General features: G+C 32.3%; 1 protein-coding gene across 1 annotated transcript in view; it reads right to left on the reverse strand.

Moving 5' to 3' along the window:
• Positions 1 to 3360: 3360 nt before the first annotated feature.
• The window catches only part of LOC114340253 (transient receptor potential cation channel protein painless-like), a 35289-nt gene continuing 12928 nt past the window's right edge, over positions 3361 to 25721 (reverse strand). The window contains exon 2 of the mRNA XM_050646224.1: positions 3361 to 7380. Coding sequence (XP_050502181.1) covers positions 4593 to 7380 — 2788 coding nt within the window. The 3' untranslated portion in view covers positions 3361 to 4592. The remainder of the gene's footprint in view (positions 7381 to 25721) is intronic.

The following is a 25721-nucleotide window of genomic DNA, read 5'->3' on the forward strand; positions in this document are numbered from 1 at the left end:
ACAATACTTTGATTTTACTACCTTAATTTGGAGAAATGTAGACTGACACAAGTATGTTGATCCAAAAATGCTGTGAACTGCAGAGCTACTTGCTTCAAAGACGGATATCTGTCTGGCGATATAAAAGGCAAAAAAAAGAAATCGTATTGGTCGCTCTGGTTGAATGTATATATCCGACATTATTTTCAGTACCTCATTTTGCACGGAAATTAGCTGATTGAATCTAATTGAAAGTAATGGAGATTTCAGTGGCAATTGTTTTCATCTCTTCACAAGAAAATTGATTAGACATAAATATTACAATATATGTGTTTCTTAAAATCAGCGAAGTGTATCAAACTCACTACGAACTGCTTGCAGCTCAGTCTCCTGAGTAACTCCTGGAACCTATCTAAAAATTTTCCACGGCTCAACCATCTCACATCTGTATGCAAAAGTAAATCAGAGTCGCTAGCTTTAAATTGCGCTTTAAAAAGACGTCGTTGCAAGCTTCGCGCCCTGATTGAATGCACAATTTTTGTTATCATCTTCATGACGTCTTTCATAATTAAAATTTTGGAACACAAAACTTGTTAGTGAATGATACAATGAATAATAAAAAACGATGGAAAGTCATCGTTAGCTCGACACAGTGCAACGCCAGTCATGGATGGTGCACCATCTGTTGTAATACACACTTAAAAAACAAAACGTTGTATAATATATCCTCTCCGCATATTTTTTCTTTCAGAGGCGTTGTTAACAATTCTTCTTTAGCCAACATATCAAAAAAAATTCCATCCGAATAAAAATACACAACTGGGCGGTATCACTAATATCGGTATAAGAAAAGTATATTATACACTTCATAGTATCACTTTTAACTTTGCTTTCTAAGTCTTTCCATGATTTAGATACGTCTATAGAGCGTTTCACGTTAAATATTGAACACTGCGGAGATAGCCGCATGATAGTAACCGTTACAACGGTTATTAGACGTTACAACGGGATTTCTTTGATAGCAGACATATATCTTTTCTATTTGTATATTTCCGTGAATCGCGATCGACTTTAAAAACTTTGGCGATCGACTCTTTGAGCACCACTGGTCTACACCATAAACTCTGCTGTTTTAGTCCTCTATATATTGTTCTTAGAAACTTGCTCGACACTGTTAAGCAACTTTTAGTAATTATGTGTGAGTGACCACGTTTCTATTACGCCTCTATCGAATTTGAAGATAGTCGCACTAAAAAAACTACCCATCAAACGTGGAGTACAACAAGGTTATGTTTTGTCACCCAGTCTTTTTAATCTATACTCTGAAGAAATTTTTAGGGAGGTTTTGGATGACGGAAAAGGGAGAGTAATACTAGGCGAAGAAGTAATTAACAATATTAGATACATTGACAATACTTGTAGAAAATTTATAAGATCTTCAGACAATTAACATTTTAAAGACAAAGTGGATGGCAGTTGGAAAAATTAATACAGATCAAACTCTGCTTTCTCTTAATGGAGAAAAGATCTCACAACCAGGATAAGTGTACCCAGAACCAGGAGATAAGACCGCGGATTGGGAAAGCTAGATCCACGTTCAACCGGATGGTACCCTTCTTCAAGAGTTATAGCCTCTCTTCTCTGTCCTTTTTTATGGTGTTGATTCGTAAACCTTGAACGAGAAGATTGGACTCGTTTTAGATGTGGCTATATGGGCGAATATTTAAGATCCCGTGGACTGACCGGATCATAAATGAGGAAGTCCTCAGAAGGCTGAAGAACCGACCGAAAGGAACTGACCATTATCAAATATCGAGTGTTACAAACAATACTCAGTAAGAAGAAGAACATCATGGTTGAAGAACATCAGAACCTGGTTTAACACAACGGCTGTGTAGGTTTTCAGGGTTGCTGCAAACAAGATAATGATTGTCTCAATTAATAATTTCTATTTTTAAGATCAAAAACAAACCGGAAGTCAAAAATTTTTCACCGGAAGTGAAAAATGTCCGTAAGTTAACTAAAACATGTTTTTGCACGCTGTCTTTAAATAAAATAAAGAAAGGAGGAAATAACTTTTATTAAGATTCTTACTATAAAAAAATAATCCACTTTATAATTTTTTTAGTGTGTTGCTGAATAAAAGCTATCAGATTGTTTTAGTAGACCGGTGCAGGTTGTTCTAATAATTTCGCAAAGTTATCAATTGTATTAATCACACAATTTAAACATATATATCTACTGTTTACAATGACATGATCGGTGACTTATAATGTCTATAAATGATAAAACTTGTACAAATAAATACGTAGGTATACCTATTTATATTTTATCATCACCATACATGAAGCACCGGTATGTAAAGTCTGTCATTATAAATTTATAACTTTTATTACCTGAAATATTATTGTTTTCGCCCATTTTGAAAAAATGTGAAAACTTTGAATTATTTATGTTCATCTCTTTCAGAGATTTTGTAAACACATCTCCTCCATCATTAGACCAGATATAATGACAAAGGAGGTATCGAATAAAAGCTTATAACCCAAGTTTTTTCTTTCAGTACGTATTGGACCTCCATAGAATTATTCAGGGCGGTTGCAAATAAGATTAAATGGGCAAATGTAATGGCCAACGCCCTTAAGGATAAGGCACGGTAAGAAAAGAGGTATTGGTAACCAGATCTTGCTACATTTAATTGATGTTTCCTTAGCTTTGCGTGAACAAGATACCTGCAAGAAGCACTAAACGTCAATCCCGATAAAACAAAGGCAGTCATACAAGAAAAGAAGAGGCAGACCAGACCAATAACTAAAAATGTTCGATAATTTTTGGCTTAATTCGAATGGTCGAAGCAAACTAAATATCTTGGGCTCACAATGCATAGCAAACTGACTCTATAACTATACAAACAGAGAAGTATTAGAACTGCTAGAGAATCAAGACCTACTCAGTAGGCTCAAAACCACCAAATCTGTCTAACTTGAGTGATATTGATAAATTTATAAAATATCAGTTTCAATTCGGGCAGTGAACATAGCCCCAACAGTGAAATGTACAACAATAATCATTAGATTCCAAGATGAACCGTTGGGACTACCTAGAACAGTAAAATAGCAGATTAGGTTAAATATAACATTATGCTTTAAGTATTAAAGGATTAAGTCCATTGTTCTTCTAATAAATAAAAAAGTATTAGACACTCTCTACAGCTATTTCTATTTCATCCAGGCTTTAGTAGGTTCATGGTTGGAGAGTCAGAACTAACCACCGAGGTAATGCAACAGACAATTCTAGTCATTGCTCCGTACTTTCTAATTGGTATCACACACTGGTCTAGATTTACTTTTTAATGAATGAATAAGGTAGAAAATCAAAAAATTATTTAAAAAATGAATAAAAGAAATATTTTATTATACGATTAAAATTAAATTTTACATAAAATAATAATAATAATGTATATATAAAGTTCTTAAAATTAGTTAATAAAATACATACATGTGACATCGATATGGAATAATACTTAACTTAAAGGAATGTGGTTTAATGGTTTTTATTGCATGCAAAAATATATACTCATATTCGGACAAGCAATTTTTGTTATTTGTTCGAGACTATTATTTTCGAACAAAAATTACATGTTTGACAAAATAAAATAATGAGCATTAATGTGAAATTTTGACAGTCTCTTTTACCTCAAAAGGAATACCATAATACATACATGGAAAGAGTCTAATATACTTTCCAGGAAAATAAGGTTTTCCTAAACCATCATGATAATATTTAAATGGTAGCCACGACTGGAATGACGAGGGAAAAAATATTGAAAAAGTTCGGGTCTGGAAATCGCGGAAAATGTCGTAAGTTTGGGTCTAAAAATGGCAAACCTGTTCCTGGTATTAGAAATAACAAAAAAATTATCAAAAATCTTATTTAAATGACATGTAGTTGAGTTTATGTGCTGAAAACATAGGAGAAACACAAAAAATGTTTTTTTTTTTAATTTCAAAGCTTTTCCGATGAGAAAATGGCAAATCTGATCCCGCTATTCAAAAGAATGGAAAAACAGACGAAAAATAATTATTTAGAAGTTTGCTAAAAATTACCTACATAATTTAAACGTTTTTTGAAAAATTCAAATATTTTTCCTGAGCTCAATTTTGTTTAAAAAAATCTAAAAAATATCAGAGTGTTTGTGAGCATAAAAATGTAGGTATGTTCATGAATTTTTTCAGATTTTTTAAAGCAAAGGCTCGCTCAGTAAAATAGTTTTTCGAAAAAACACCTTTTTTACGATAGGGCCCACCAAGATAGCTAAAAATTTGTCTTTATAAAAATTGGGTTTTTAAATAGGTGTGTACTTTCGAATGCTCAATCTCAAATAAGAATCCAGTCGAGTGCAGATTTTACCATCTAATTCCGCTATAGCCTTTTTTGATATTCTCTATAAAAAAAACTGCCAAAATTTCTTCAATATACAAAAAAAAATTGAAAAATTTAATATTTTGATGTATACTCCAACATATATTTAATTCAAAGATGTAATTGAAGCTGTTTGATCTGATTTGAAACACTGAAATAGGTTCTAAAACTATTAATAATAATCTTTATTACTAATTTTGATAATTGCTGTCTTTCTGACTTCCTACAATACTGTTAAAATTTCTCAATAGATCCTCCAACTTATTCTTAATCATAAAAATTTCCTGTTTAAGTTTATCTGGATCTGGATTAATTTTCATCTGCTCTTTTTTAGCTTGTACTAATTCATTAATTCTTCTCACAGTTTCCTTATCTAAGTTAGTAGTATTGCACCAAGCAGCACATGCTTGATCCTTTCCTATTGGTTTATAGATTCTGCCAGATTTATTAGGATATACTGTCATTTCGTAATTAAGGAAATGGGGAAACAGGCAGATTTTTTGGGCCAGAGGTTTAAATATGCTATATTGCAGATTTTGACCAAAGGGGAAGCAACAACAGAAATCGTTAAATTTGTTAAAAATATTTTTGGGTACTATATTGCCCAAAAGCATTACTTCAACATATCGAATATGCTGAGCTCGATATATATGTCCTAATAGCTCAGCATCATTTTTAATCATTTGTGTATCGCTCACAGCAAGACCGTTGAGGAGATTGAGCAATATAATGGCAATCATAAAAATGAACATAACAAATATTAATTTACTAACAATGGGAAATGTTTCAAAATTCATATCACTAGCCTCAAACTCTCCAGTTAACATCACTATTGTTTTAAATACGGATTTACCTGGATCTGCAAAGGAATCTTCATCACCTCCTTCTGTATTATTTGCAGATGGCTGTTTGGATCCTTCGGTGAAAAGGATATAAAAACTAAGCGCGAAAGCGATTAGAAGTAAGGAATACCAAAGGAGAAACTTGAAGAAATTGTATGACACTGTTCGCAACATTACAACGTTTGTTGATAACTTCGGATGCTGTCCTATCATAAGTATTAATTCAAAAGCTGCTAAAAGAATCGATAAAGACGAAAGTTGCTTTCGGGTATTAATGCTGGGAGAACCAATAAAGAGAATTGATCCAGCTAAAATAATCAAGATAATTTCCATATAATTTTCGAAATTTGTAAAATACTTCTTAGGTAGCACAAAAATCTGGAAGAGTTCTCTAAACATTAAAACGAAGAATGTTATTAATAATATAATACATGAAAAGTGCTTGAGAAAGGTTTGAAATGATGAAAGTTCGTCAACAAAATTTGCATAGTAAGAAAATATATAGATGACCAAAGATGCACAAAAAGCTACATAGAAAGCAAGATTCGTAAAAAACAACCACCTTGTTCTATGCCATTTCATATACAAAAAACTCACTATCACAGGGTGCATAAGCAAATGCTTGAATTCTGGAGCTGTACTCATATACGATATAACTTCTGTTTCGTGAACGAGTTCTTTATTCCCAGAGTTTCTACCAACCTCAGCATCAGGATTAAGGATTTCTTTGGCAGGGGGGACTAACGTACGATAATTGAGGGTTATAGTGAAGTCTTCTTTCTCCTTTTTACCTTTGAGATCAAACTGGACGCAGTTATCTAAGTGAGCCTCTAGCAATTCGGGTTCCAAGTCTTGAACAGGCATGAAGCCAAAGTTATTTTTGGAACCCAAAGAAGCTCCTACATCTAGTAGTTTATTGATAATAACTGTGTCGCCATATCGTATAGCGTAATGTAATGGAGTGTTTCCAGATGCATCTCTTCCATTTATGTCATAAAGGTTTCTGTTGTATTTTATCTTTTTAAGAAAGTGATCACAGCATAATTTCCAATTTATTTCTGGGAACTTTGGACTGTCGTAGTTTTTTAAAAGTATTGGTAAAACAGATTGTGGAATTTGGTCGTCGTTCTCATATTTGTTAATGAGGATTTCAAATATCTCATGGAAACCATATTCAGCTGTTATTTCTAAAGGGGTCTCTTTCTTACTACTAGTGGTTTTGTTTTTGTCTGCACCTTTCTCGAGCAAATGCTTCACTATTCGTTTATTTCCTACCTTACACGCCAACTGTAAAAGAGTTTGGTTTCCGTTTTCACTGTTAACCAAATCGCCGATCATTTCACTGTCACAATTTAGAAAATCATTTTCTTGATTTAGTCTTATCAGTTCGAATAAGGAATCTGCTCCTTTTGGACTAATTTCTTTAAGTGGGATTCCATTTAAGTTGTTGTTATCCCCTTTATCTGGTAATGATCCATCGTATAAGTTTCCAGCTGTTATCAGATCTCTAGCAGTTCGGCCTCTTGAGTTATGTGAATCAATATCAACTGAAACACGGCTATAATCTAGAATCACTTTGATGATATCGTTTAAGTCTTTTTTAGCTGCCCAAAGGATAGGAGTCATCATTTTGTTATCTGCCAAATTTACATTTATTCCTTCGTCTATTAAAAGCTTAGCACATTTGACAAAATCTTTGGAGTTTTTATTACCATGTCTAATAAGTATATGTAAAGCATTACTACCTTGTGCTAAAACTTCATTTAAGTGGAACTTTCTTTCCTTTAGTTTGTCTATAATGACTTTTAGGACAAAGTAGTCAGCTCTTTCAGCGGCATAATGAAGCGCCTCCCATTGATTTTCGTCTTGGTACCGTACATCTGCTCCTAAGTCTATTAACAACTTGACTGTCCTTGCCTCTACTTCCTTCGCTGTACATGCTATCAACAGGATGGGTTTGCTGTGGTCGGGATATAGATATTTTAGAAGTTTCTCGTTGACTATCGTCTCCAATTGGTCTGTTTCGTTTGTTAGAACACGATCCAGAAGTACTTCTTCGGGAGGAGGACAAATACTGTTAGTTCTTGTAAATATGGTACTTTTATCACCATTGTTTATCTTCGAGTACATGGTGGACCTAAAATAAAGAAGACTACATTAGTATTTTATTTATATGATTTTAATAAGTATTTATACGTAAGTTGTCATTTTTCCATTACGTTCATAAAGTAAAAATAATTGGATATTACATTTATTATTGTAAATGTGCTCACGTTTTTTTATCGCTATCTATTTCTATTATTGTATATTATAATATTGTAATAGAAATAGAATGAAATGGATAGGACCGCAGTTTCTAGACCAGGACCGAAGTCTTTGAAAATGGAAAAAGTAAAAAAAAATTAACAGAATGGAACAACCCATTGTAAAAGGAAGAAAATTATTGTAGTTTAAAAATATTAATTTTATACGCTTCTAGTGGATCAATTTTAATTATTGAAGATATTCTTTTTTAGCGGCGATTCGATTGAGGGTAAAATTGTACATAAATATGCGCGCCTGCGCACACAGACATCATGTAGTTCATTGCTAATCTTTCAAGATAGGTATGTATGTATCTGTAACCGTGCAAATAAGTTATTAAAAGAATATATTACCTAGTGTTTTTAGTAAATGTATTATTTATTATAATTCTTGTGTTTTTGGATTTGGGTTTCTCTGAAGTAAAATAATAAAATATTATGTAGACATAACATTTTTACACTATTTGTCGCCGTGTTGTGTTACCATTTGATCCGAAACTTACACGTCAATTACAAGGACCTCGCTGGAGTAGTTGGTAGGTAAATAAGCTCCGAGATTGAAAGGACGCGGGTTCGAATCCTGGGCGATTCATATTTTTTTTATTTTTGGTTGTTCTAATAAAAATTTTTTGAAAGTGGTAGATTAGAAAGTTAGTTTAATTTTTAAATAAAATACAAATAACCTGCTAAGTATATTTACTTCGTTTAAATTACCTATATAATAGAAGAATATCTTCTTACGTGCGTACAAAGTACACACACATTCTTTTTTTTTAAATTGCTATACTGCGAATTAAAACTATCAAATATGGTACTTTTAAAAGCGTATAATTATTTATTTTCCATGTTTTTTACGTATAAATGGATATTCACTGGCAAAATTACGTCCTTTTTTCCTTTCTTCGTTCGTTAAGGTTCCAATATCAAGTCTTTAATTTTTTAAATCTTTAAATTTTAAATAAAAGTTATTCCATTGGTTTATTAACTTCAGGGGAAAGGCTCAAAATGTCATCTGTTAAAATTTTCAATGTGTTTTAAACGTATTCATTTTTTTTTTCGAATCCTGAGAAAACTAATAAGTATTTTTGAAAAATTTAAACGCAGAATGAAAGATTACATTATTACCGAGAACCGAAAGTCCATTAGAATAACCAAATAGTTTCTTTTGAATGAGATTTTTGAAATTAAAAATCACACTAAATTTTCTCTATTTTTTTCACGCCTGCAACTTAATAAAATAAACAATAATAATAGAAGATTTCAGGGACTTTCCGCCTTCGGTAATAATGCAACCTTTCATTTTGCTTACAAATTTTTCACAAACAAACTTATTGGTTTTCTCAGGATTAGAAAGAAATGAATGCACACATTGGAGCGAAATTTGGCGCCTACACAATTAAAAATTTTACTTGTTACAAAAATTCTATAGGCTCTCCTATTCAGTGGGTTTCAATTTTATTTGAAAGGTATAAAGGTACCTATGTAGAAAAGAAAATTTATATGTAGAAAAAATTTAAAACTTTTTTTGTTGGTTTTGCATAATTTTGAAAATCAATAACTTTCTTCGAAAATTTAGATTGCAGAATTATTTTGCGAAAATTACTTCGATTATGCCGAAATCTTTTGTAGTGTTTTTCTATATTAACAAGATTTTCTGGATATATATTTTTTAATAAAATATGTGGCTTTTAAATATCTGAAAAAGAATATTGAAAAAACATTCATTTTTGATCGTATTTTAACGGTATTTTGCTAATTTCGCAATAAGAATAATTTGTTTTTCAATTTGCTATCTTGTAGTAAATTTAGTTGCAAAAGTTCTTTGTCTTTACAAATATTTTCTAAAATGTTTTCTAAATTTTTCTAAACTAAAATAAATCCTTATGCTTAGTAAACACAGCATCTTCTAAAATATTAATATAAACGACGTACAAACCTTACAACAAAATTACGATGTACATCAAAATTAAAATACCTGTAAAAGCCAGTAATCCAGATTTGTCGATTTTCTCCACATTCTTCCTTTACGTCCACATTAGTATGGCGGATAATAATTATGTCGAATTTGTAATTATACGTCGATAATTATGTGCATTATGTTTATGCCAATGAGAAATTATATAAAAACCTTTAGTAACAAGTTTTACCAAGGGTGGACATTTTGTGCCCACCCATAATTTAACTCAAGATATTACTTTTATTTTTAAAAATATCAGTAGAACAAATCAACATTCGATAAAGGGTCGTCTTTTTAACAATAAATAATGTTTGGAAAATTTTGTGACACGCAATAAATATGTTACAAGGAATACGCATTAGGTGGACATTTTAAGGGCAAGATTTTTTTACTCTAGGGTTTTTTGAATTTTTGGGGTCGCTTAACCTGAATAAGCTATCAGAACCTACTCCCGGAGCACCTGGTGTTAAGGTCATCTGCTGAAGCACGTCATCTTCTGGAGTTTCGAGGATTTTCAGCACTAAACTGATGAAAACAGATTACTTGGGGGTTTTTGGGCTTGCTGAAGACGAATATGGCATCAAAACCGACCTTCGGAGGACCTAGCGCCCAGGGCGACTGCTATGCACGTTCCGGGCGCCAGGTGCTTCGGGGGTCGGTTCTGATAGAGTACTTTTGTTCAGCGACCCCAAAAACTTCCGAGTAATCTATTTGCATCAATTTAGTGCCGAAAACTCTAGAAACTCCAGAAGATGACGTGCCTTAACAGTGATCCTGGGCACGAGACGTAGCATCAGAAACTCCAGATGAGGTGCCTCAGCAGTAACTCTGGGCATCAGGTGCTCCGGGGGTAGGTATTCATGTTCAGCGATCCTAAAAACGCCCGAATAACAAAATCTGGCCGTTAATGTATTGATTTCGACATGTTTATGCACTTTTGGATACATTTTGGGTACTGTAAATGAAATCATGCATTTCCAGCCATCATTCTATTGTAGACTTTTTTCCTGACGCCATATCTAACACTGTGCGATAAAGCAAATCAAAATAATTTTTTTTATTTTTATTTTCAGAACGATTTTTGAAGGAAGCTAGGACAAATAATCCCCGGACAAATAATCCCGGACAAAAAATCCCCACAAAGGGCCTAGCCGGGTAAGATGATGAAAAGTGCCCCCAACTCGATTCGAATTCCATATAGGTCACCGTTTAGCATATACAGTGAAACTAACTTTCCGAAATTTTTAGCCCCCTAGGTGGTCATGTGACCCACCTAGAGCCTAATTAGGGTTTTTATGTTCTTATTTTTTATCTCAGCCGCATTGAGAACTAGCGAAAAACTTTAAATAAAAAAGTTGTAAGCTTTAAAAAGTCCTGTCTGAAAAAAATTTTGTTTTTAATTTTTGGCGGGAAATTTAAATTTTAGAACGATTTTAAAATTTTAAATGAGTATAAAAAAATAACTAAACATTCGTTTTCACGAAAAAAATATATAACGTGTATTTTTGCATAATATTTCACCCTGAATTTTTTCAAATTTTTAAAATTGGTGAAACGCCCCTTTAAAAATAAAAACCGCATTTTTTCGTTTTTTTTTTCGTTTTTTGATATAATTTTATACATATTTTTCAAAAAAGGTTACACCGTCACTGGAGTAGGTAAAAAACTGAAAAATAATTGGGGTTTGCTTTATAAAAATTTTTTGTAACGCCATCCATTTTCAAGATACAGGACGTTGAAGAAATCAAAATTTTACACATTTTTTACGATTTTGCCGAAACTACTGGCAACATTGTAATAAAACTTGGCGGGTTTTAAGAGGTAGTTATTGTACATGTTTTTACATGCAATTAAGGATTTGATATTCATCATTGGCGCGCTTAGGGGTAACGGTCTGAACTTTTCAAATAAAAAAAGATAGTACGCCACTGACGTATTTCAAATTAGCAATCATTTTTGAATTCCTCGTTCAATTTGTGATAAAAAACTATCTTCTCATTTTTTCATACGAGGCGCCGTTATGCTGCAAAAAATAAAATATCTTAACGCTTCCAAAGTATTCGAATTAGTTTTTTATATGTAGAAATTACTAATAGTAGTACTATTTTATTTCATAGAAGTTCGAATACTTTGTAAGGGTTAAGATGTTTTATTTTTTGAATAAAAATGGAGCGTCGTATGAAAAAATAGAAAGATAGATTTTTTGTCACAAATTGAACGAGGAATTCAAAAACGATTGTTAATTTGAAATAAGTCAGTGGCGTACTATCTTTTTCTTTAAAAAGTTCAGACTATTACCCCTATGCGCGCCAATGATAAATATAAAATTCTTAATTGTATGTCAAAAAATGTACAACTAACTCTTAAAACTCGCCAAATTTTATTACAACGTTGCCAGTAGTTTCGGCAAAATCGTAAAAAATGTGTAAAATTTTGTTTTCTTCAACGCCCTGTATCTTGAAAATGGATGGTGTTACAAAAAATTTTTATTAAGCAAACCCCAATTATTTTTCAGTTTTTTACCTACTCCAGTGACGGTGTTACTTTTTTGAAAAATATGTATAAAGGTGTATCAAAAAAACGAAAAAAAAACCAAAAAAATGCGGTTTTTTATTTTTAAAGGCGCGTTTCACCAATCTTAAAAATTTGAAAAAATTCAGGGTTAAACATTATGCAAAAATCCACGTTATATATTTTTTTCGTGAAAACTAATGTCTTAGTTATTTTTTTATACTCATTTAAAATTTTAAAATCGTTCTAAAATTTAAATTTCGCGCCAAAAATAAAAAACAAAATTTTTTTCGGACAGAACTTTTTAAATCTTACAACTTTTTTATTTAAAGTTTTTCGCTAGTTCTCGATGCGGCTGAGATAAAAAATAAAAACATAAAAACCCTAATTAGGCTCTAGGTGGGTCACATGACCACCTAGGGGGCTAAAAATTTCAGAAAGTTAGTTTCACTATATATGCTAAACGGTGACCTATATGGAATTCGTATCGAGTTGGGGGCACTTTTCATCATCTTACCCGGCTAGGCCCTTTTCCCTGGACAAAAATCGCCATAAAAAATCCCGGACAAATAATCTCCACACATTTTTTTGGACAAAATATCCCCACAAAAAATCTCGGACAAAATATCCCCAAGAAATATTTGCTGCCGAATAATTCTTTAAAAGTTTTCCCGTCGATGCAATGGACGCAAATGTTTTTCAGCCTCAGTGCATGAGAGTTATATGTAGATAGCAATCGCTATGAAACCGCTTTTCGGTAGGAAAATAATGAATAGCAATAATTAAGATTAAGCATGAATTGTAATTTCGATTACCAAATTTCGAATTCCAATTCAATGTCGAAAACTTCAAATTTTACATGACAAAAGAGTGTAAGTTTTTTCAAAAATCGTGGAAGATATGGGGAATGAGCCAAGGTTGTGGGAATCATGTAATTATTCGCTTAAATCTTTTGCTCACTCTGCTTTGAATAACTATGTTCAAAACATTGCGTATTCATGATGATAACTGCTGGTCTTGAAAATGATAATTTTGATTGTAATGCAAAAAAACCTGTTCCTTTTCCGCTGGCCTTGCTAACGATAATCTTGATTGTGATGCAAAAAACCTGTTCCTTTTTGTAAATTTAACGTCAAAAATATTTAGTCATCATCATCATCATCAACATCGTTATTACATAAATCTTCGTGAGTCTTTGCCGCGTTTACTATTACTTTCCATGTTTTTCGGTCCTGTGCCATTATTTCCCATTGTCCCATTGTAAGTTTGTCGTTTGCCACTTCCATTTTGTTCAATCTTCTCTGATTAAATCTTTCCACCTTTTTCTAGGCCGTCCTACAGACCTACTCCCATCTGGCCTCCCCGAGCAGCTATGAAAGGTTTTGAAAAAACTCACATTTTTTTGTCATGTAAAATTTGAAGTTTTCGGCATGGAATTGGAATGGTTTTCGGAATTGGAATTTGCAATTTGGTAAAATTTCGGGAAAACTTTTAGAGAACTATTCGGCAGCAAATATTTCTTGGGGATTTTTTGTCCAGGATTTTTTGTGGGGATCATCATCATCATCAGTAGCTCGACAACCCTTTTTGGGTCCTGGCTTGTTCTAGGATTTTCCGCCATTCTGTTCTGTTCCTTGCTTTGTTCTTCCAGTGGGTATTTGGGTTAGTTGGGTTTTGTGGGGATATTTTGTCCAAAAAAAATTGTGGGGATTATTTGTCCGGGATTTTTTGTGGTGATTTTTTTCCGGGGATTATTAGTCCGGGGATTTTTTGTCCGGGGGTTTTTTGTCCGGGGGTTTTTTGTCCAGGGATAATTTGTGGGGATTTTTTGTCCGGGATTATTTGTCCGGAGATTATTTGGCCTTTCGAAGTGGAAATAGAAACGTCTAAATATTCACCTGAAATTGAATTTTCAGAAAATTTTCAAGTAAAAGTTAATTCCCATTAAATATAGTAAATAATATTATAATAATAAAACACTACAAGAAAATAGTTTCAGAATAACCTAATTACTCCCTGGATATCGAGATATGGACTAAATTTCTTTTCACTAAATTAAGATTGGTCAATTTATGTAACATAAGTGATCGGAATCAATTCTGTCTATAGACGGACACACCTACGCCCACATGTGGTCTTGCAAAAGTAAAAGTACAAATATACCTACTTCTTTTTAAGCGAGTGTTTATGAATGGATGATGTAATTAACAACCAAAAAAGGCAATTAAGTGGGCACCCAAACAGTCATCTGCATCTTATTAAAAATCAACAAGATGCACATTTATATTTAGACTATTCTTGAAATAATGTAAGAGAACCAATAGTTTTTGTGATATTAAAGCCGACATTAAAATAAAAAGATTTGTTTATTTAGTTTTTCTTTGATAGTTAAAATTAAAAAGCAAAAGAAAAAAAATACAAATCTCGAAAAGAAAAACTATAACATTAATTAACTAACAAGATAAAATCATAGAAAAAAAAAGGTTTAGATGTCCATAATACGTAGTTATTAAGGTACCAAGTGTATTATAAGGATAATAACGCTTGAGGTATATACGTTGACCGAAAGCGTTATTATCTATAATAACCTTGGTGCCTTCAACGTTTAATGTCCGACTAAATTATTCTTTATATGCAAAAAATTTAAATGAATTTTGAATTAATTAGTTTTCAAATAAGTACATTTATAGCCAGGGAGGTAGTGTCAAATTTGACCGGAGCATTTTAGCATGGCTGGTTTCTTATTATTTAGGTAGGTGTTCCAAAGCTTATTAACAAATGATGTGTCAGCTGGCCCAAAACCGGGGATTTTAGGCAAGAAAAGCTAAAATATGAAAGTTGATGGACCAACGCTACAGCTTAAATGTCAAATATTTATATACGTTACTCAGAACATTCAACGGACTTGCTTACTTGGCTCCTACGTTTCACTCAGGAGATCGGGGTTCAAATCCTGGCGCGGAAAATTCTTTTTGTTTTTTAAATTGACATTTTATTTTGAAAAATATTTATTTTTATAATACCACGTTTTTATTATTTATACGAGACAATATAAAAAAATCTGTATGTCTTTGCATATGAATTTTTGGTCATAATATTATGATTGATCTTAATAAGCAAATTTGTTGTACATGAACCCCTGAAGGTTCCTGAGTTGGTAAGACCAACAATCTAAGTGAAAAGGGAGATATTATTTGTTATTTTTTTGGACAAACTGTTTTTTCTTAATTTTATATGTTGTAGAACCGAAAGATACAACCCTAAATTTTCACTTTTTTATGACCAACCCCCATGTTTTAATAGCAATCTAAATATTTCTATATTCTCTATAATATATAAAAATGAATGTTTGTCTGTACCTATGTCCCTTATAGAATCGTAAACTATGCATTTGGTAGAAAAAAGTATGGGTACGCAATATTTTTTAGTATTTTTTGGCTTTCTGGTAATCTTAGGTATTAAACATTCCAACATTATTTAGTTTTAAGGCGGTACGAAGTTTGCCGGGTCAGCTAGTTAATAATAAAAAAGTATTAACTCTTTTAACTCTATTAATTATTAAGTATATTAAGTATATATTATTAAGTATTAACTCCTTCCTGGGTTCATGTAAGTACAAAAACTTTGCTTGAGGTCATCATAATATGATTAAATGCATAGTTTACGATTCTATAAGGGACGTACAGACAAAAATTCATTTTTATATGTTATAGAGAACAGGGAAATAATTAGATTGTTATTAAAAAAATGGGGGTTGGTGATAGAAAAGTGAAAAATTAGGGTTGTATGTATCTTTTGGTTTTACATCACATAAAATTATGCAAAAAACAGTTTGTCTAAAAAGATAAAAAAATGTCGGGAGTGGGGTGGGGAGGCCAACCCCCTTTTTCACTTAGATTGGTCGTACTAACTCAGGAAGCTTCAGGGGTTCATGTACAACAATTTTGCTTATTAAGGTCAATCATAATATTTATGATGAAATGTATATATGCTATTTCATAAGTTCTATGCATAATTCTATAAAAGACATACAGATTTTTTTTATATTGTCTCGTATAAATAATAAAAACGTGGTATTATAAAAATAAATATTTTTCAAAATAAAATGTCAATTTAAAAAACAAAAAGAATTTTCCGCGCCAGGATTTGAACCCCGATCTTCTGAGTGAAAGGTACGTGACAAGTAAGCAAGTCCATTAAAATGTTCTCGGTAACGTATATAAATATTTGACATTTAAGCTGTAGCGTTGGTCCATCAACTTTCATATTTTAGCTTTTCTTGCCTAAAATCCCCGGTTTTGGGCCAGCTGACACATCATTTGTTAATAAGCTTTGGAACACCTACCTAAATAATAAGAAACGAGCCATGCTAAAATGCTCCGGTCAAATTTGACACTACCTCCCTGGCTATTACCAGAAATAGTCGTAACGTAATTGTGGTAACCATAGTTTTACTTAGAGTTTTATTTGTCAACTTGACAGTATTTAACTCGTTATTTAAATTTAATAGGCCCTAGGGCGTTATTTTTCAATAGAACGCCCTTGGGCGTTATATTGTACTTAATAGACTTCGAAATACTGTCAATATTTGTCAAATAATAGACCAGTTGGACATTAAAAAGCTTAACAAACTATTTTTTTTTCAAAATTATTTATTAAAATAATACTAATTGCATATTACCATTAAATTTTTCTTACAACTATGAAATAAACTTTTGATTTCGTAAATTTCATAATGGCCGTATAGGTACCTATCTACATCATTAAAATGGACCACGTCCTGGATCCTCTTCAATTCAGTTAAACTGGAACATGTGAAGAAAGTCCATAATGGTTTTATTTAATCGTAAACTAAAGGCACATAAATTAGCAAAGGTCTCAACAATTATCACAGAGCACACTAGTCACATTTTGAACGAAATTTTGAATATGAAAAAATTATCCTGCCGATAGGGGCCGGGCCGCGTTTGCTGATTATTAAACAAAAACATAACCATATGACAACTTCTCAGAACCATTTGGAACTTATGAAGTGCAATCCGTCGGATTTTTGGAGTCGTTTGGTAACCGTTAATAAAACCTGAATCCTCTACTCTACTACCTATACAGCCAGAGAACAGAATAAATGCAAGGCAGTGGACTGAAGCCGACAAACTTGCACCGAAGTGGCCAATAGTCTCCAAGAGTGGTTTTGGGATTGCAAAGGTATAATTTGAATTGACTGTCTTGAAAAGCCAATCAACTGGTATCAACGGCCAATATGCTTGTGCATGATTGGACAATAAAGCAGGAAATAAGTAAGAAACAAAAGTGTTGTTTCTCTAAGACAATTCCCTGGCTCAAATGAGTTTTATGACAATGGCAAAAAATTCATGCGTTGAACGTAGAACTGCATTCTCATCCGGCTTACTCTCCTGATTTGAATCCATCCAAGTAATATTTTGGTTCCTTAATCTGAAGAGATAGCTCGTAAACAAAAAAGTCATTGGGAAAAACTAGCTAATTGACTAAACAAACAACTATGTTGTGGAGTTTCCAGGTTCGTAATATTCCGACTGAATAAAAAGTTGAAAAATCGCTTGCAATAGTTGTGTTAAGCTAAAAAGAGACTATATCGAATAAAATAACCGAATTTTCTGGAAAATCATATTTTTTATTTCAAAGGAGGTTACTATTCAAACCATCTATTATTTTAATGAATACTGTGTTGAATTATTGAATTGGACTGAATTGAAAAGTAATTTTATTTAGTAAATGTGATTATAAACCAAAACTATATTATTATACATATTTCATATTCCAAATCAATTCTCTTTTAAATATTCTGTTTATTAGTTGAATATTGAAATAGTTCCGTTATCATAATGAAAAGTACATTTCTAATGTGGTTTGTGAAGTAAAAACGATTGTTAATATCTAAAGGAAACCACAAATTGTAAAAACAATAGATATTTATTTAAAATATTTCAGGATGAGTTTCGACATCTCTCTCATCTTCAGCTTTATAAACAGCTTGTATGATCGTCTCACGTTTGATGGGTCTCCTTATCGTACCTCTTCACTGATCTTAAACTTATCTGTTTCTTTTCCATTTATTTGAACCCTATTCTTTGTATCTCTGTGTTTGTCACTTTTAACATTTTTATTAATTTTTCATTAATTTAAAATTTCACATAGTGCCTTGTATTTATTTTCGTTTTTTTTACTCTGTTAAAGGCTTGTTTAAAGTCGATGAATAGGACCACTGTAGATTATCCGTATTCGTAGCTTTCCGCTTGTATTCCACCAAGTAGGAAAATTTGATCCACTGTGCTGCGTCCTCTTCTGCACCCACATTGATATTCTCCAAGGTCATTATCTTTTGTATACCTATCTTATCTTTTTTATTTTGTACTGCAAGTATTTTATATGAAATATTTAGTAGCGCTATCCCCTGTAATTATGGTATAAACTTTTGTCTCCTTTTTTTGTGAATTGTGGCTTCAGTTCATTCTTTTGATATGTGTTCTTGTTTCCATATTTATTTTAACAACTTTACCAAATGGTTAGTTTCTCAATATGTGAATTTCAGCTGTTATTTCATCCTTTCCTGAGCTATTTTTAGTTTCTTTACTATTTCTTTTTAATTAGGCGGTCTTTCCTCTGTTTCTTCTTGATCAGTATTTTTTTCAGTTCTTCTTCTTCATAACATGTTGTGAGTATTTCATTTAGAAGCTTTAGAAAGAAAAAGAGACAACGAATAAAAATGGATATTTGTCGCATTCCAAACCATTATTCGCCGTTTGTGACATCTGCGAATAACCTTGAACCAAATTGTTAATTTAATGAGACATACTGTATAATTTAATACATTACTTATTATTCACTATGTTGACCTAATAAAAGGGTCAACACGACTATCAGTCCGATTATAATTGTTTAAAACCACCGGATATGCACACCGAACGGTTTGATAGTTATATTTGGTCAGAATGGTTCTTTGGCGTTGAGTCATATTTGATTAACAATGATTGTATGAGTTCCATAGACATTAAAAGCATTTTAAAAACTGGCCCAATGAACTAACGCTGTGCCTCAAGGCTTATTATGTGACTAGACGAGTATTTATGAACATTCTTGTATTTTCTGTTATATTACCTGTATTTCTGCTTATTACTTAAGAAATGCAGTTAGTACAAATATCTTGAATATCTTTCGGAGCTCGTATATTTTCGTTTTAAGTCAAGTTAAATTCCAAATTAAATAAATAATGTATTCAACAAGTGATTGCAAAAGATTCGGTCATTTTAGTTGGCAAAAAAGTCAGCTAGGTTTAATTTTTCCCTTTTTTTAAAGAAAAGCACACCAACAGAACAACACATTAAAAGTAAAAGTAGAAGATGAATTAACTGACCCAATTGAAGCTGGCAATGGGATAAGACAGGGTGATTCCCTGAGTCCTTTATTGTTCAACCTGATCATGGATGAAATAATAAAAAAAGTAAGAACTAAAAAAGGATACCAAATGGGAGAAAAACAACTAAAGATAATCTGCTTTGCAGACGACGCAATACTAATCACCCAAAGTGAAAATGATTTGCAACGTATGCTGCACCAATTTAATATACTTAACCGCCAGAAATTTTGTCATGTTAATTTCCCCAAAAAAGACAAAATGCATGGTTATAACAGCAGGTCCAATAAAATGTAAATTGGAGCTGGAGGGTCAGATAATAGAACAAGTGATGGAGTTTAAATATCTAGAATCTAGACCACACACTATCTAGCTACGGGAAGCTCGAAACAGAAGTGGAAGATCAATTGAATATAATAGCAAACACAACCGCAGCTGCAGGTTGGCTGGATGGCACAATATGGGAAAAATAAAAATATCGAAAAACAAAGAAAGACAGAATTTACAAAACAGTCACCATACCAGTAATGACAGTATTATATAAATATACAAGAGCTAGAAGTACCTACAGATATACGAGGATAATGCAAAGTGGAGAAGTTAATAACTGGGTAAAAACAGAAGAGTAGAATGGAATGACCACATAAGCCGAATGACAACAAATAGACCAAGAGGCAGCGCTGAAAAATATCTTTGAATTTACTAAAGCTAGATTTTTTACAGTTGATTACTGTGAGTGTGTAGAGAAACATACTGCGGTCGGTCAAGCGAAACGTAGAACAGGGCCGTGAAACAGGGGTTACTGAGAGGGTATCAAAGTTGCTTTCCTACGAAGGTAATTATTTCCAGTTACTAAGGCTGAAAATCAGTACACACATTCTAAATTAAATATAAATAAAAGTTAATATAGTCGGTCAGCTGTATGACGGGACAGAGCCGGTCGGTCGGCTCCAATAGTCGATTGAGGAAATAAAGCATTTTGGCTCGCAATTTTTTCTTCCAGCATGGATTTACTTGAAATTTTTACAGAAGGTAGGGAATAGTCCAAGGATCATTTTATATATCATGCCGCTATCATACGCTAAAACCTTGGGGGTGGGAATTTTTTATTACATTTTAATCATGTAATTCGATGGAAAAAGTGATTCTAAGAAAAAAATGTTTGTTACATTTTCTTCGTAAAACTAATATTTTTCGAGTTATTCGCGCTTGAAAATAACAGTTTTTCGACGAAAAAATCGACTTTTTTAGAGGGTTTTTTGAGAATACCTCGAAAAATATGCATTTAATCAAAAAAACTGTAGATATCGAAATTGTATCTTTTAGTAACACAAACCAAATTCTTTTCCTATATTATCTTTAAGACCAATACAAACCGAGATAGGGCATGTTAAAGGTTAGCTTTTTTCGTCAAATGCACAATTTGAAATATTCAAAGCCAAATAATGGGAAAAATTTGCTTTTTTCGAGGAAAACTTAAATAATCTTTTTTCAAATATACAATTAGATCTTAGAAAAATAATAATAAAAAGTTTCTAGCATGAAAATTAAGTGACAAAAAAATGTCGGTACCTGCTTTTCTCTACGAAAAAATCAGTGAAAACAACCCCCTAACTACCTTCCTAATTCAAAATTGGTCTTTACCTTTGTGTAGTTCCTCTTAAATTTATATTATCAATACACTCAAGGAGTTTGACCTATTTAAAATACCTAATTTTGGAAAAATTGGAGTTTAAAGAAAAATTGATTTTTTGCAATTTGGTATTTTTCACCTTTTACGTCAAAATATCTCCGAAAATACTGAAGATATGAAAAAAATTATATACTACTAAATTGTAGCTTTTTTAATGACTAAAATTACCCTGTACATAGATTTCCATTGCAGTGAATATTTAGCCAGATATAGCTGTTTAAAACCTCTATTTACCAGCAAACACCCCCTTATTCGAGCCCTTTAAACCCGCCCTAATTAAAATCTAAGGCATCTTACGGAATTTAATTTACACAGTCTTATAGCTCTTTAAAATCCTACAAAATCATTTTTGAAGGGTGTCATTACTGAGAGGGTATCAAAGTTGCTTTCCTACGAAGGTAATTAAATCAATTTACTAAGGCTGAAAATCAGTACACAGTGAGATATAATATTTTTCCAAAATTAGACGTTTTAAATAGGTCAAGCTCCTTGAGTGTATTGATAATATAAATATAAAAGGAACTACAGAAAGGTGAAGACCAATTTTGAATTAGGAAGGCAGTTAGGGGGTTGTTTTCACTGATTTTTTCGTAGAGAAAAGCAGGTACCGACATTTTTTTGATTAAAGTCGCTTAGTTTTCATGCTAGAAACTTTTTATTATTTTTTTAAAGATCTAATTGTATATTTGAAAAAAGATTATTTAAGTTTTCCTCGAAAAATGCAAATTTTTCCCATTATTTGGCTGTGAATATTTGAAATTATGCATTTGACGAAAAAATCTAACCTTTAACATGCCGTATCTCGGTTTGTATTGGTCTTAAAGATATTATTGGAAAAGAATTTGGTTTGTGTTACTAAAAGATACAATTTTAATATCTACAGTTTTTTTGATTTAATGCACATTTTTCGAGATATTCTCAAAAAACCCTCTAAAAAAGTCGATTTTTTCGTCGAAAAACTGTTATTTTCAAGCGTGAATAACTCGAAAAATATTAGTTTTACCAAGAAAATGTAAAAAACATTTTTTTCTTAGAATCACTTTTCCACCGAATTACATGGGTAAAATGTAATAAAAAATTCCCACCCCCGAGATGGGGTGGCAACCACACCCAAGGTTTTAGCGTATGATAGCGGCATGATATAGAAAATGATCCTTGGACTATTCCCTACCTTCTGTGAAAATTTCAAGTAAATCCATGCTGGACGAAAAAATTGCGAGCCAAAATGCTTCATTTCCTCAATCGACTATTGGGGCCGACCGACCGGCTCTGTCCCGTCATACAGCTGGCCGACTATAACTTTTATTTATATTTAATTTAGAATGTGTGTACTGATTTTCAGCCTTAGTTAATGGATTTAATTACCTTCGTAGGAAAGCAACTTTGATACCCTCTCAGTAACCCCTGTTCTACGTTTCGCTTGACCGACCGCAGTATGTTTCTCTACACACTCACAGTAATCAACTGTGAAAAATCTAGCTTTAGTAAATTCAAATAGATTTTTCAGCGCTGCCTCTCCGTCTAAAATAGGGTAGTCAGGACAGCGAGAGACGGTTCCCCAATAGAAAGACGATCAGTGGGAAGACCACGAAAATGATGGAGCGACAACTTACTGGGGGCGCATTGAGAAAAATAGACAGAGTCATGTCTGTACAAAAAGAGCACGAAGGAGGAGAAGAAGAAGAAGCTTTTTTAAAATTTCAAAAGCTTAAATTACACATTTAGAACAAATATCTTTTAAATTAAATCTAGATATTTGTCCCTCATATTGCAAACTTCAATTAGAAAGCTGTTGTCAGATATGTACCTGATCGATCAATAATGACACTCTACACTTATTTATTCTACAGCGCCAGTATAAAGGTATAATATAGTTGATACACAAGTGTAACGAAAACTGATTAACTTTGGAAAACAATGCCGTAAGCGTAAGCAAACTGGCTTGTTTAGAATCAACACCTCAACAAAACATTGCGACGTTACGTCCTTACCTACTCTCATTACGGTGCTGTCTCAGTATATTATGATATCAGATTTTTGTAGAGTAAGGACTTATTATAATAACTGTATTATAAACAATATAAAAATAAAGTAAAAACAAAAGAAACGAAACTGTTAACTATTAGTTAATAAAAAAATCTGCATATATGATCAAATGTTCCCTTCATATCGATTCGTTAAGTAAGAAACTCACCTCAGCTTGCTATGCAATAAGATCTGTATCAAGGAAAATCAATTAAGCATCTTTTAAAATAACATATTTTTCGTTGTTACCGTCTCATCTTCGACATGGTCTTTCTTTTTGGGGTTCTAGCACAGCTGCTCAATCTGATATTATTTTTAAATTGCAAAAAAAGAGCAATAAGATATCTGTTTGGCCTCAGAAGAACTACACCATGCAGAAGTTACTTCAGAGATCATGGAATTTTAACACGTCCATCTTTATATATTTTAGAAACGGTTTGCTTAATTCGCAAACACCTTCATGTCTTTCCAGCAAGGCCTAATCATCTTTACTCCATCAGAAATTCAATCTTTGATATTTATTTACCGATCCCGTCCACTGAGTTGGTAAAGGAATCTATATGATATTCCGCAAAAAAACTATACAACCATCTCAACTTTGATATATGGGAACACTGGAACAGGTGCAGTTTTAATTGTGGAACAGGTTAAAAATTTGGAATGGTCAGACTACGGAAACGGCACATTTATTTTGTCCGACAGAACAGACTTAAACTCTCCGAACAGAGATTAAACTCTCATGCAAAAATCAGACTGCTATTTATCACCTGTCATAATTCCTGTCATTTGACATATTCTACGTGTTCCACTCATTAAAACGCCCATTTGGTGATAAATAGCAGTCTGATTTTTGCATGAGAGTTTAATCTCTGCTCGGAGAGTTTAAGTCTGTTCTGTCGGACAAACTACATGTGCCGTTTTCGTGGTCTGACCGTTCCAAATTTTTAACCTGTTCCCCAATTAAAACTTCCCCTTTTCCAGTGTTTCCATATATCAAAGTTTGTCCGACTAGACACCCTTAAGCTATTAACAAATTTTCAGCTTGCTATTAATCAACTTTTTTTCATACGCGGGATCCAGACCTATAAGTTTTCTCCATAAAATTGTAAAAATTAGCAGTGACAATATAGACGAGGACTAATCTGTAAAAAACGTCTATTTTTGGATGTGAGAGGTGGCATTCGGATTTTTGCAGATAAAGTTAGGTGACACCTTCAGTAATAATAATTGACTTATGCTCCTTCTCAAATATGCCCGGAACATTAATAAAATAATTAAAATATTTAAAAATTTCGAATAACATCGATTTTTTTCTGCTTTTGTTGCTTATAACTTTAAAACGATTCGTTTTGGAACAAAGTCGTAGAGAAATAAAATAAAGATAATTGAATTTTGTATGATATACGACTGGTCAAAAATGTCTCAAGGTATGACCTTTTCTGTAATATAGCAATAAATACAAAATAAGGGGACAAAATACGCCTGTTGTTATTCAATGTTTCTTAACCACTTTGGTGGCTCTTAGAACCTTAGTAATTCGCTTAGAAAATTCTTATGACTTACTTAAACGGTCTACCAAATTTCATTAAAATCGACCTAATATATTTTGCATAATAAATTTGCAATCTACATGTTTTTAAAAAAGTTCAAATTTTTTAAAATCTTTTGGAACAAAAAGTAGACCATTAGAAGTTGGCTATTTTTTTTACATATAAAGAGGTGCTCTACCTATCTAATACACTTTACAGAGTTAAAATCGGATTATTTAAAGGGCCTCAGCAATGTTTTAAAATTATAAACAATTTTTTGGCTTATAAACAAATAGCTTTGTTTAATAAAAAAAATCATTTTTAGCAATGCAAATAATTAAAACCGGTGTGTGTGTGTGTTCACAAAGAGGGGATGGCATTAGATAAACTTTTTGCCACAGTTATTTGAAAGTTGAAGATTGAAGATGTCATATTAAATTTTTATTTTAGAATCTTTAAGAAATTGTATGATAATATCATTAATAGTTTTGGTGTTGAAGCTTAGTAGGTGTGAAATATTCAGCGGTAAACTTACATTCCGCTCCTGAAGTCTAGCAATTAGTGCTTTCGTATGGTATTTATTAAGTTCACAATTAAAGATTATATGATTTAAATCTGCAGTAGAGTAGTTATCACATGAACAGAGAGAGTTGATACGCATTCCTATTTTAGCTAAATGTGCATAATTTGACTTAAACTTTCAAATGCTGTCAGCAGAATTGCTATTTTATTTTTTAATCAAAAGTTATTCGTGTTCAAAAATTGCAATTTTTCGATTTTTTGAAAGTTCCACCGCGTTTATCTAGAAAACTATGCATCCTACGAAAAAACTTGTTACAACATTTTTGGCTTAGAATTACCCAAGAAATACAAAAAAATGTTTTGTTTTACGAAAAATCGGTGTTATGTAATTCCTCAAGTTCTTTGTTTATAACAATCTTATCGACATCCGGATCAACTGTCACCCAAAAAAATCGTGTTCTACGAGTTAAAATGCATAAAAAAAAACTTGGGTAAGTCCATCTAAATAAAGGAGCCCGTAGCACCCCCTCCTGGCCACAGCACTA

Source organism: Diabrotica virgifera, chromosome 3 (genome assembly GCF_917563875.1).
Source record: "Diabrotica virgifera virgifera chromosome 3, PGI_DIABVI_V3a".
NCBI classification, from domain to species: Eukaryota; Metazoa; Arthropoda; class Insecta; order Coleoptera; family Chrysomelidae; genus Diabrotica; species Diabrotica virgifera.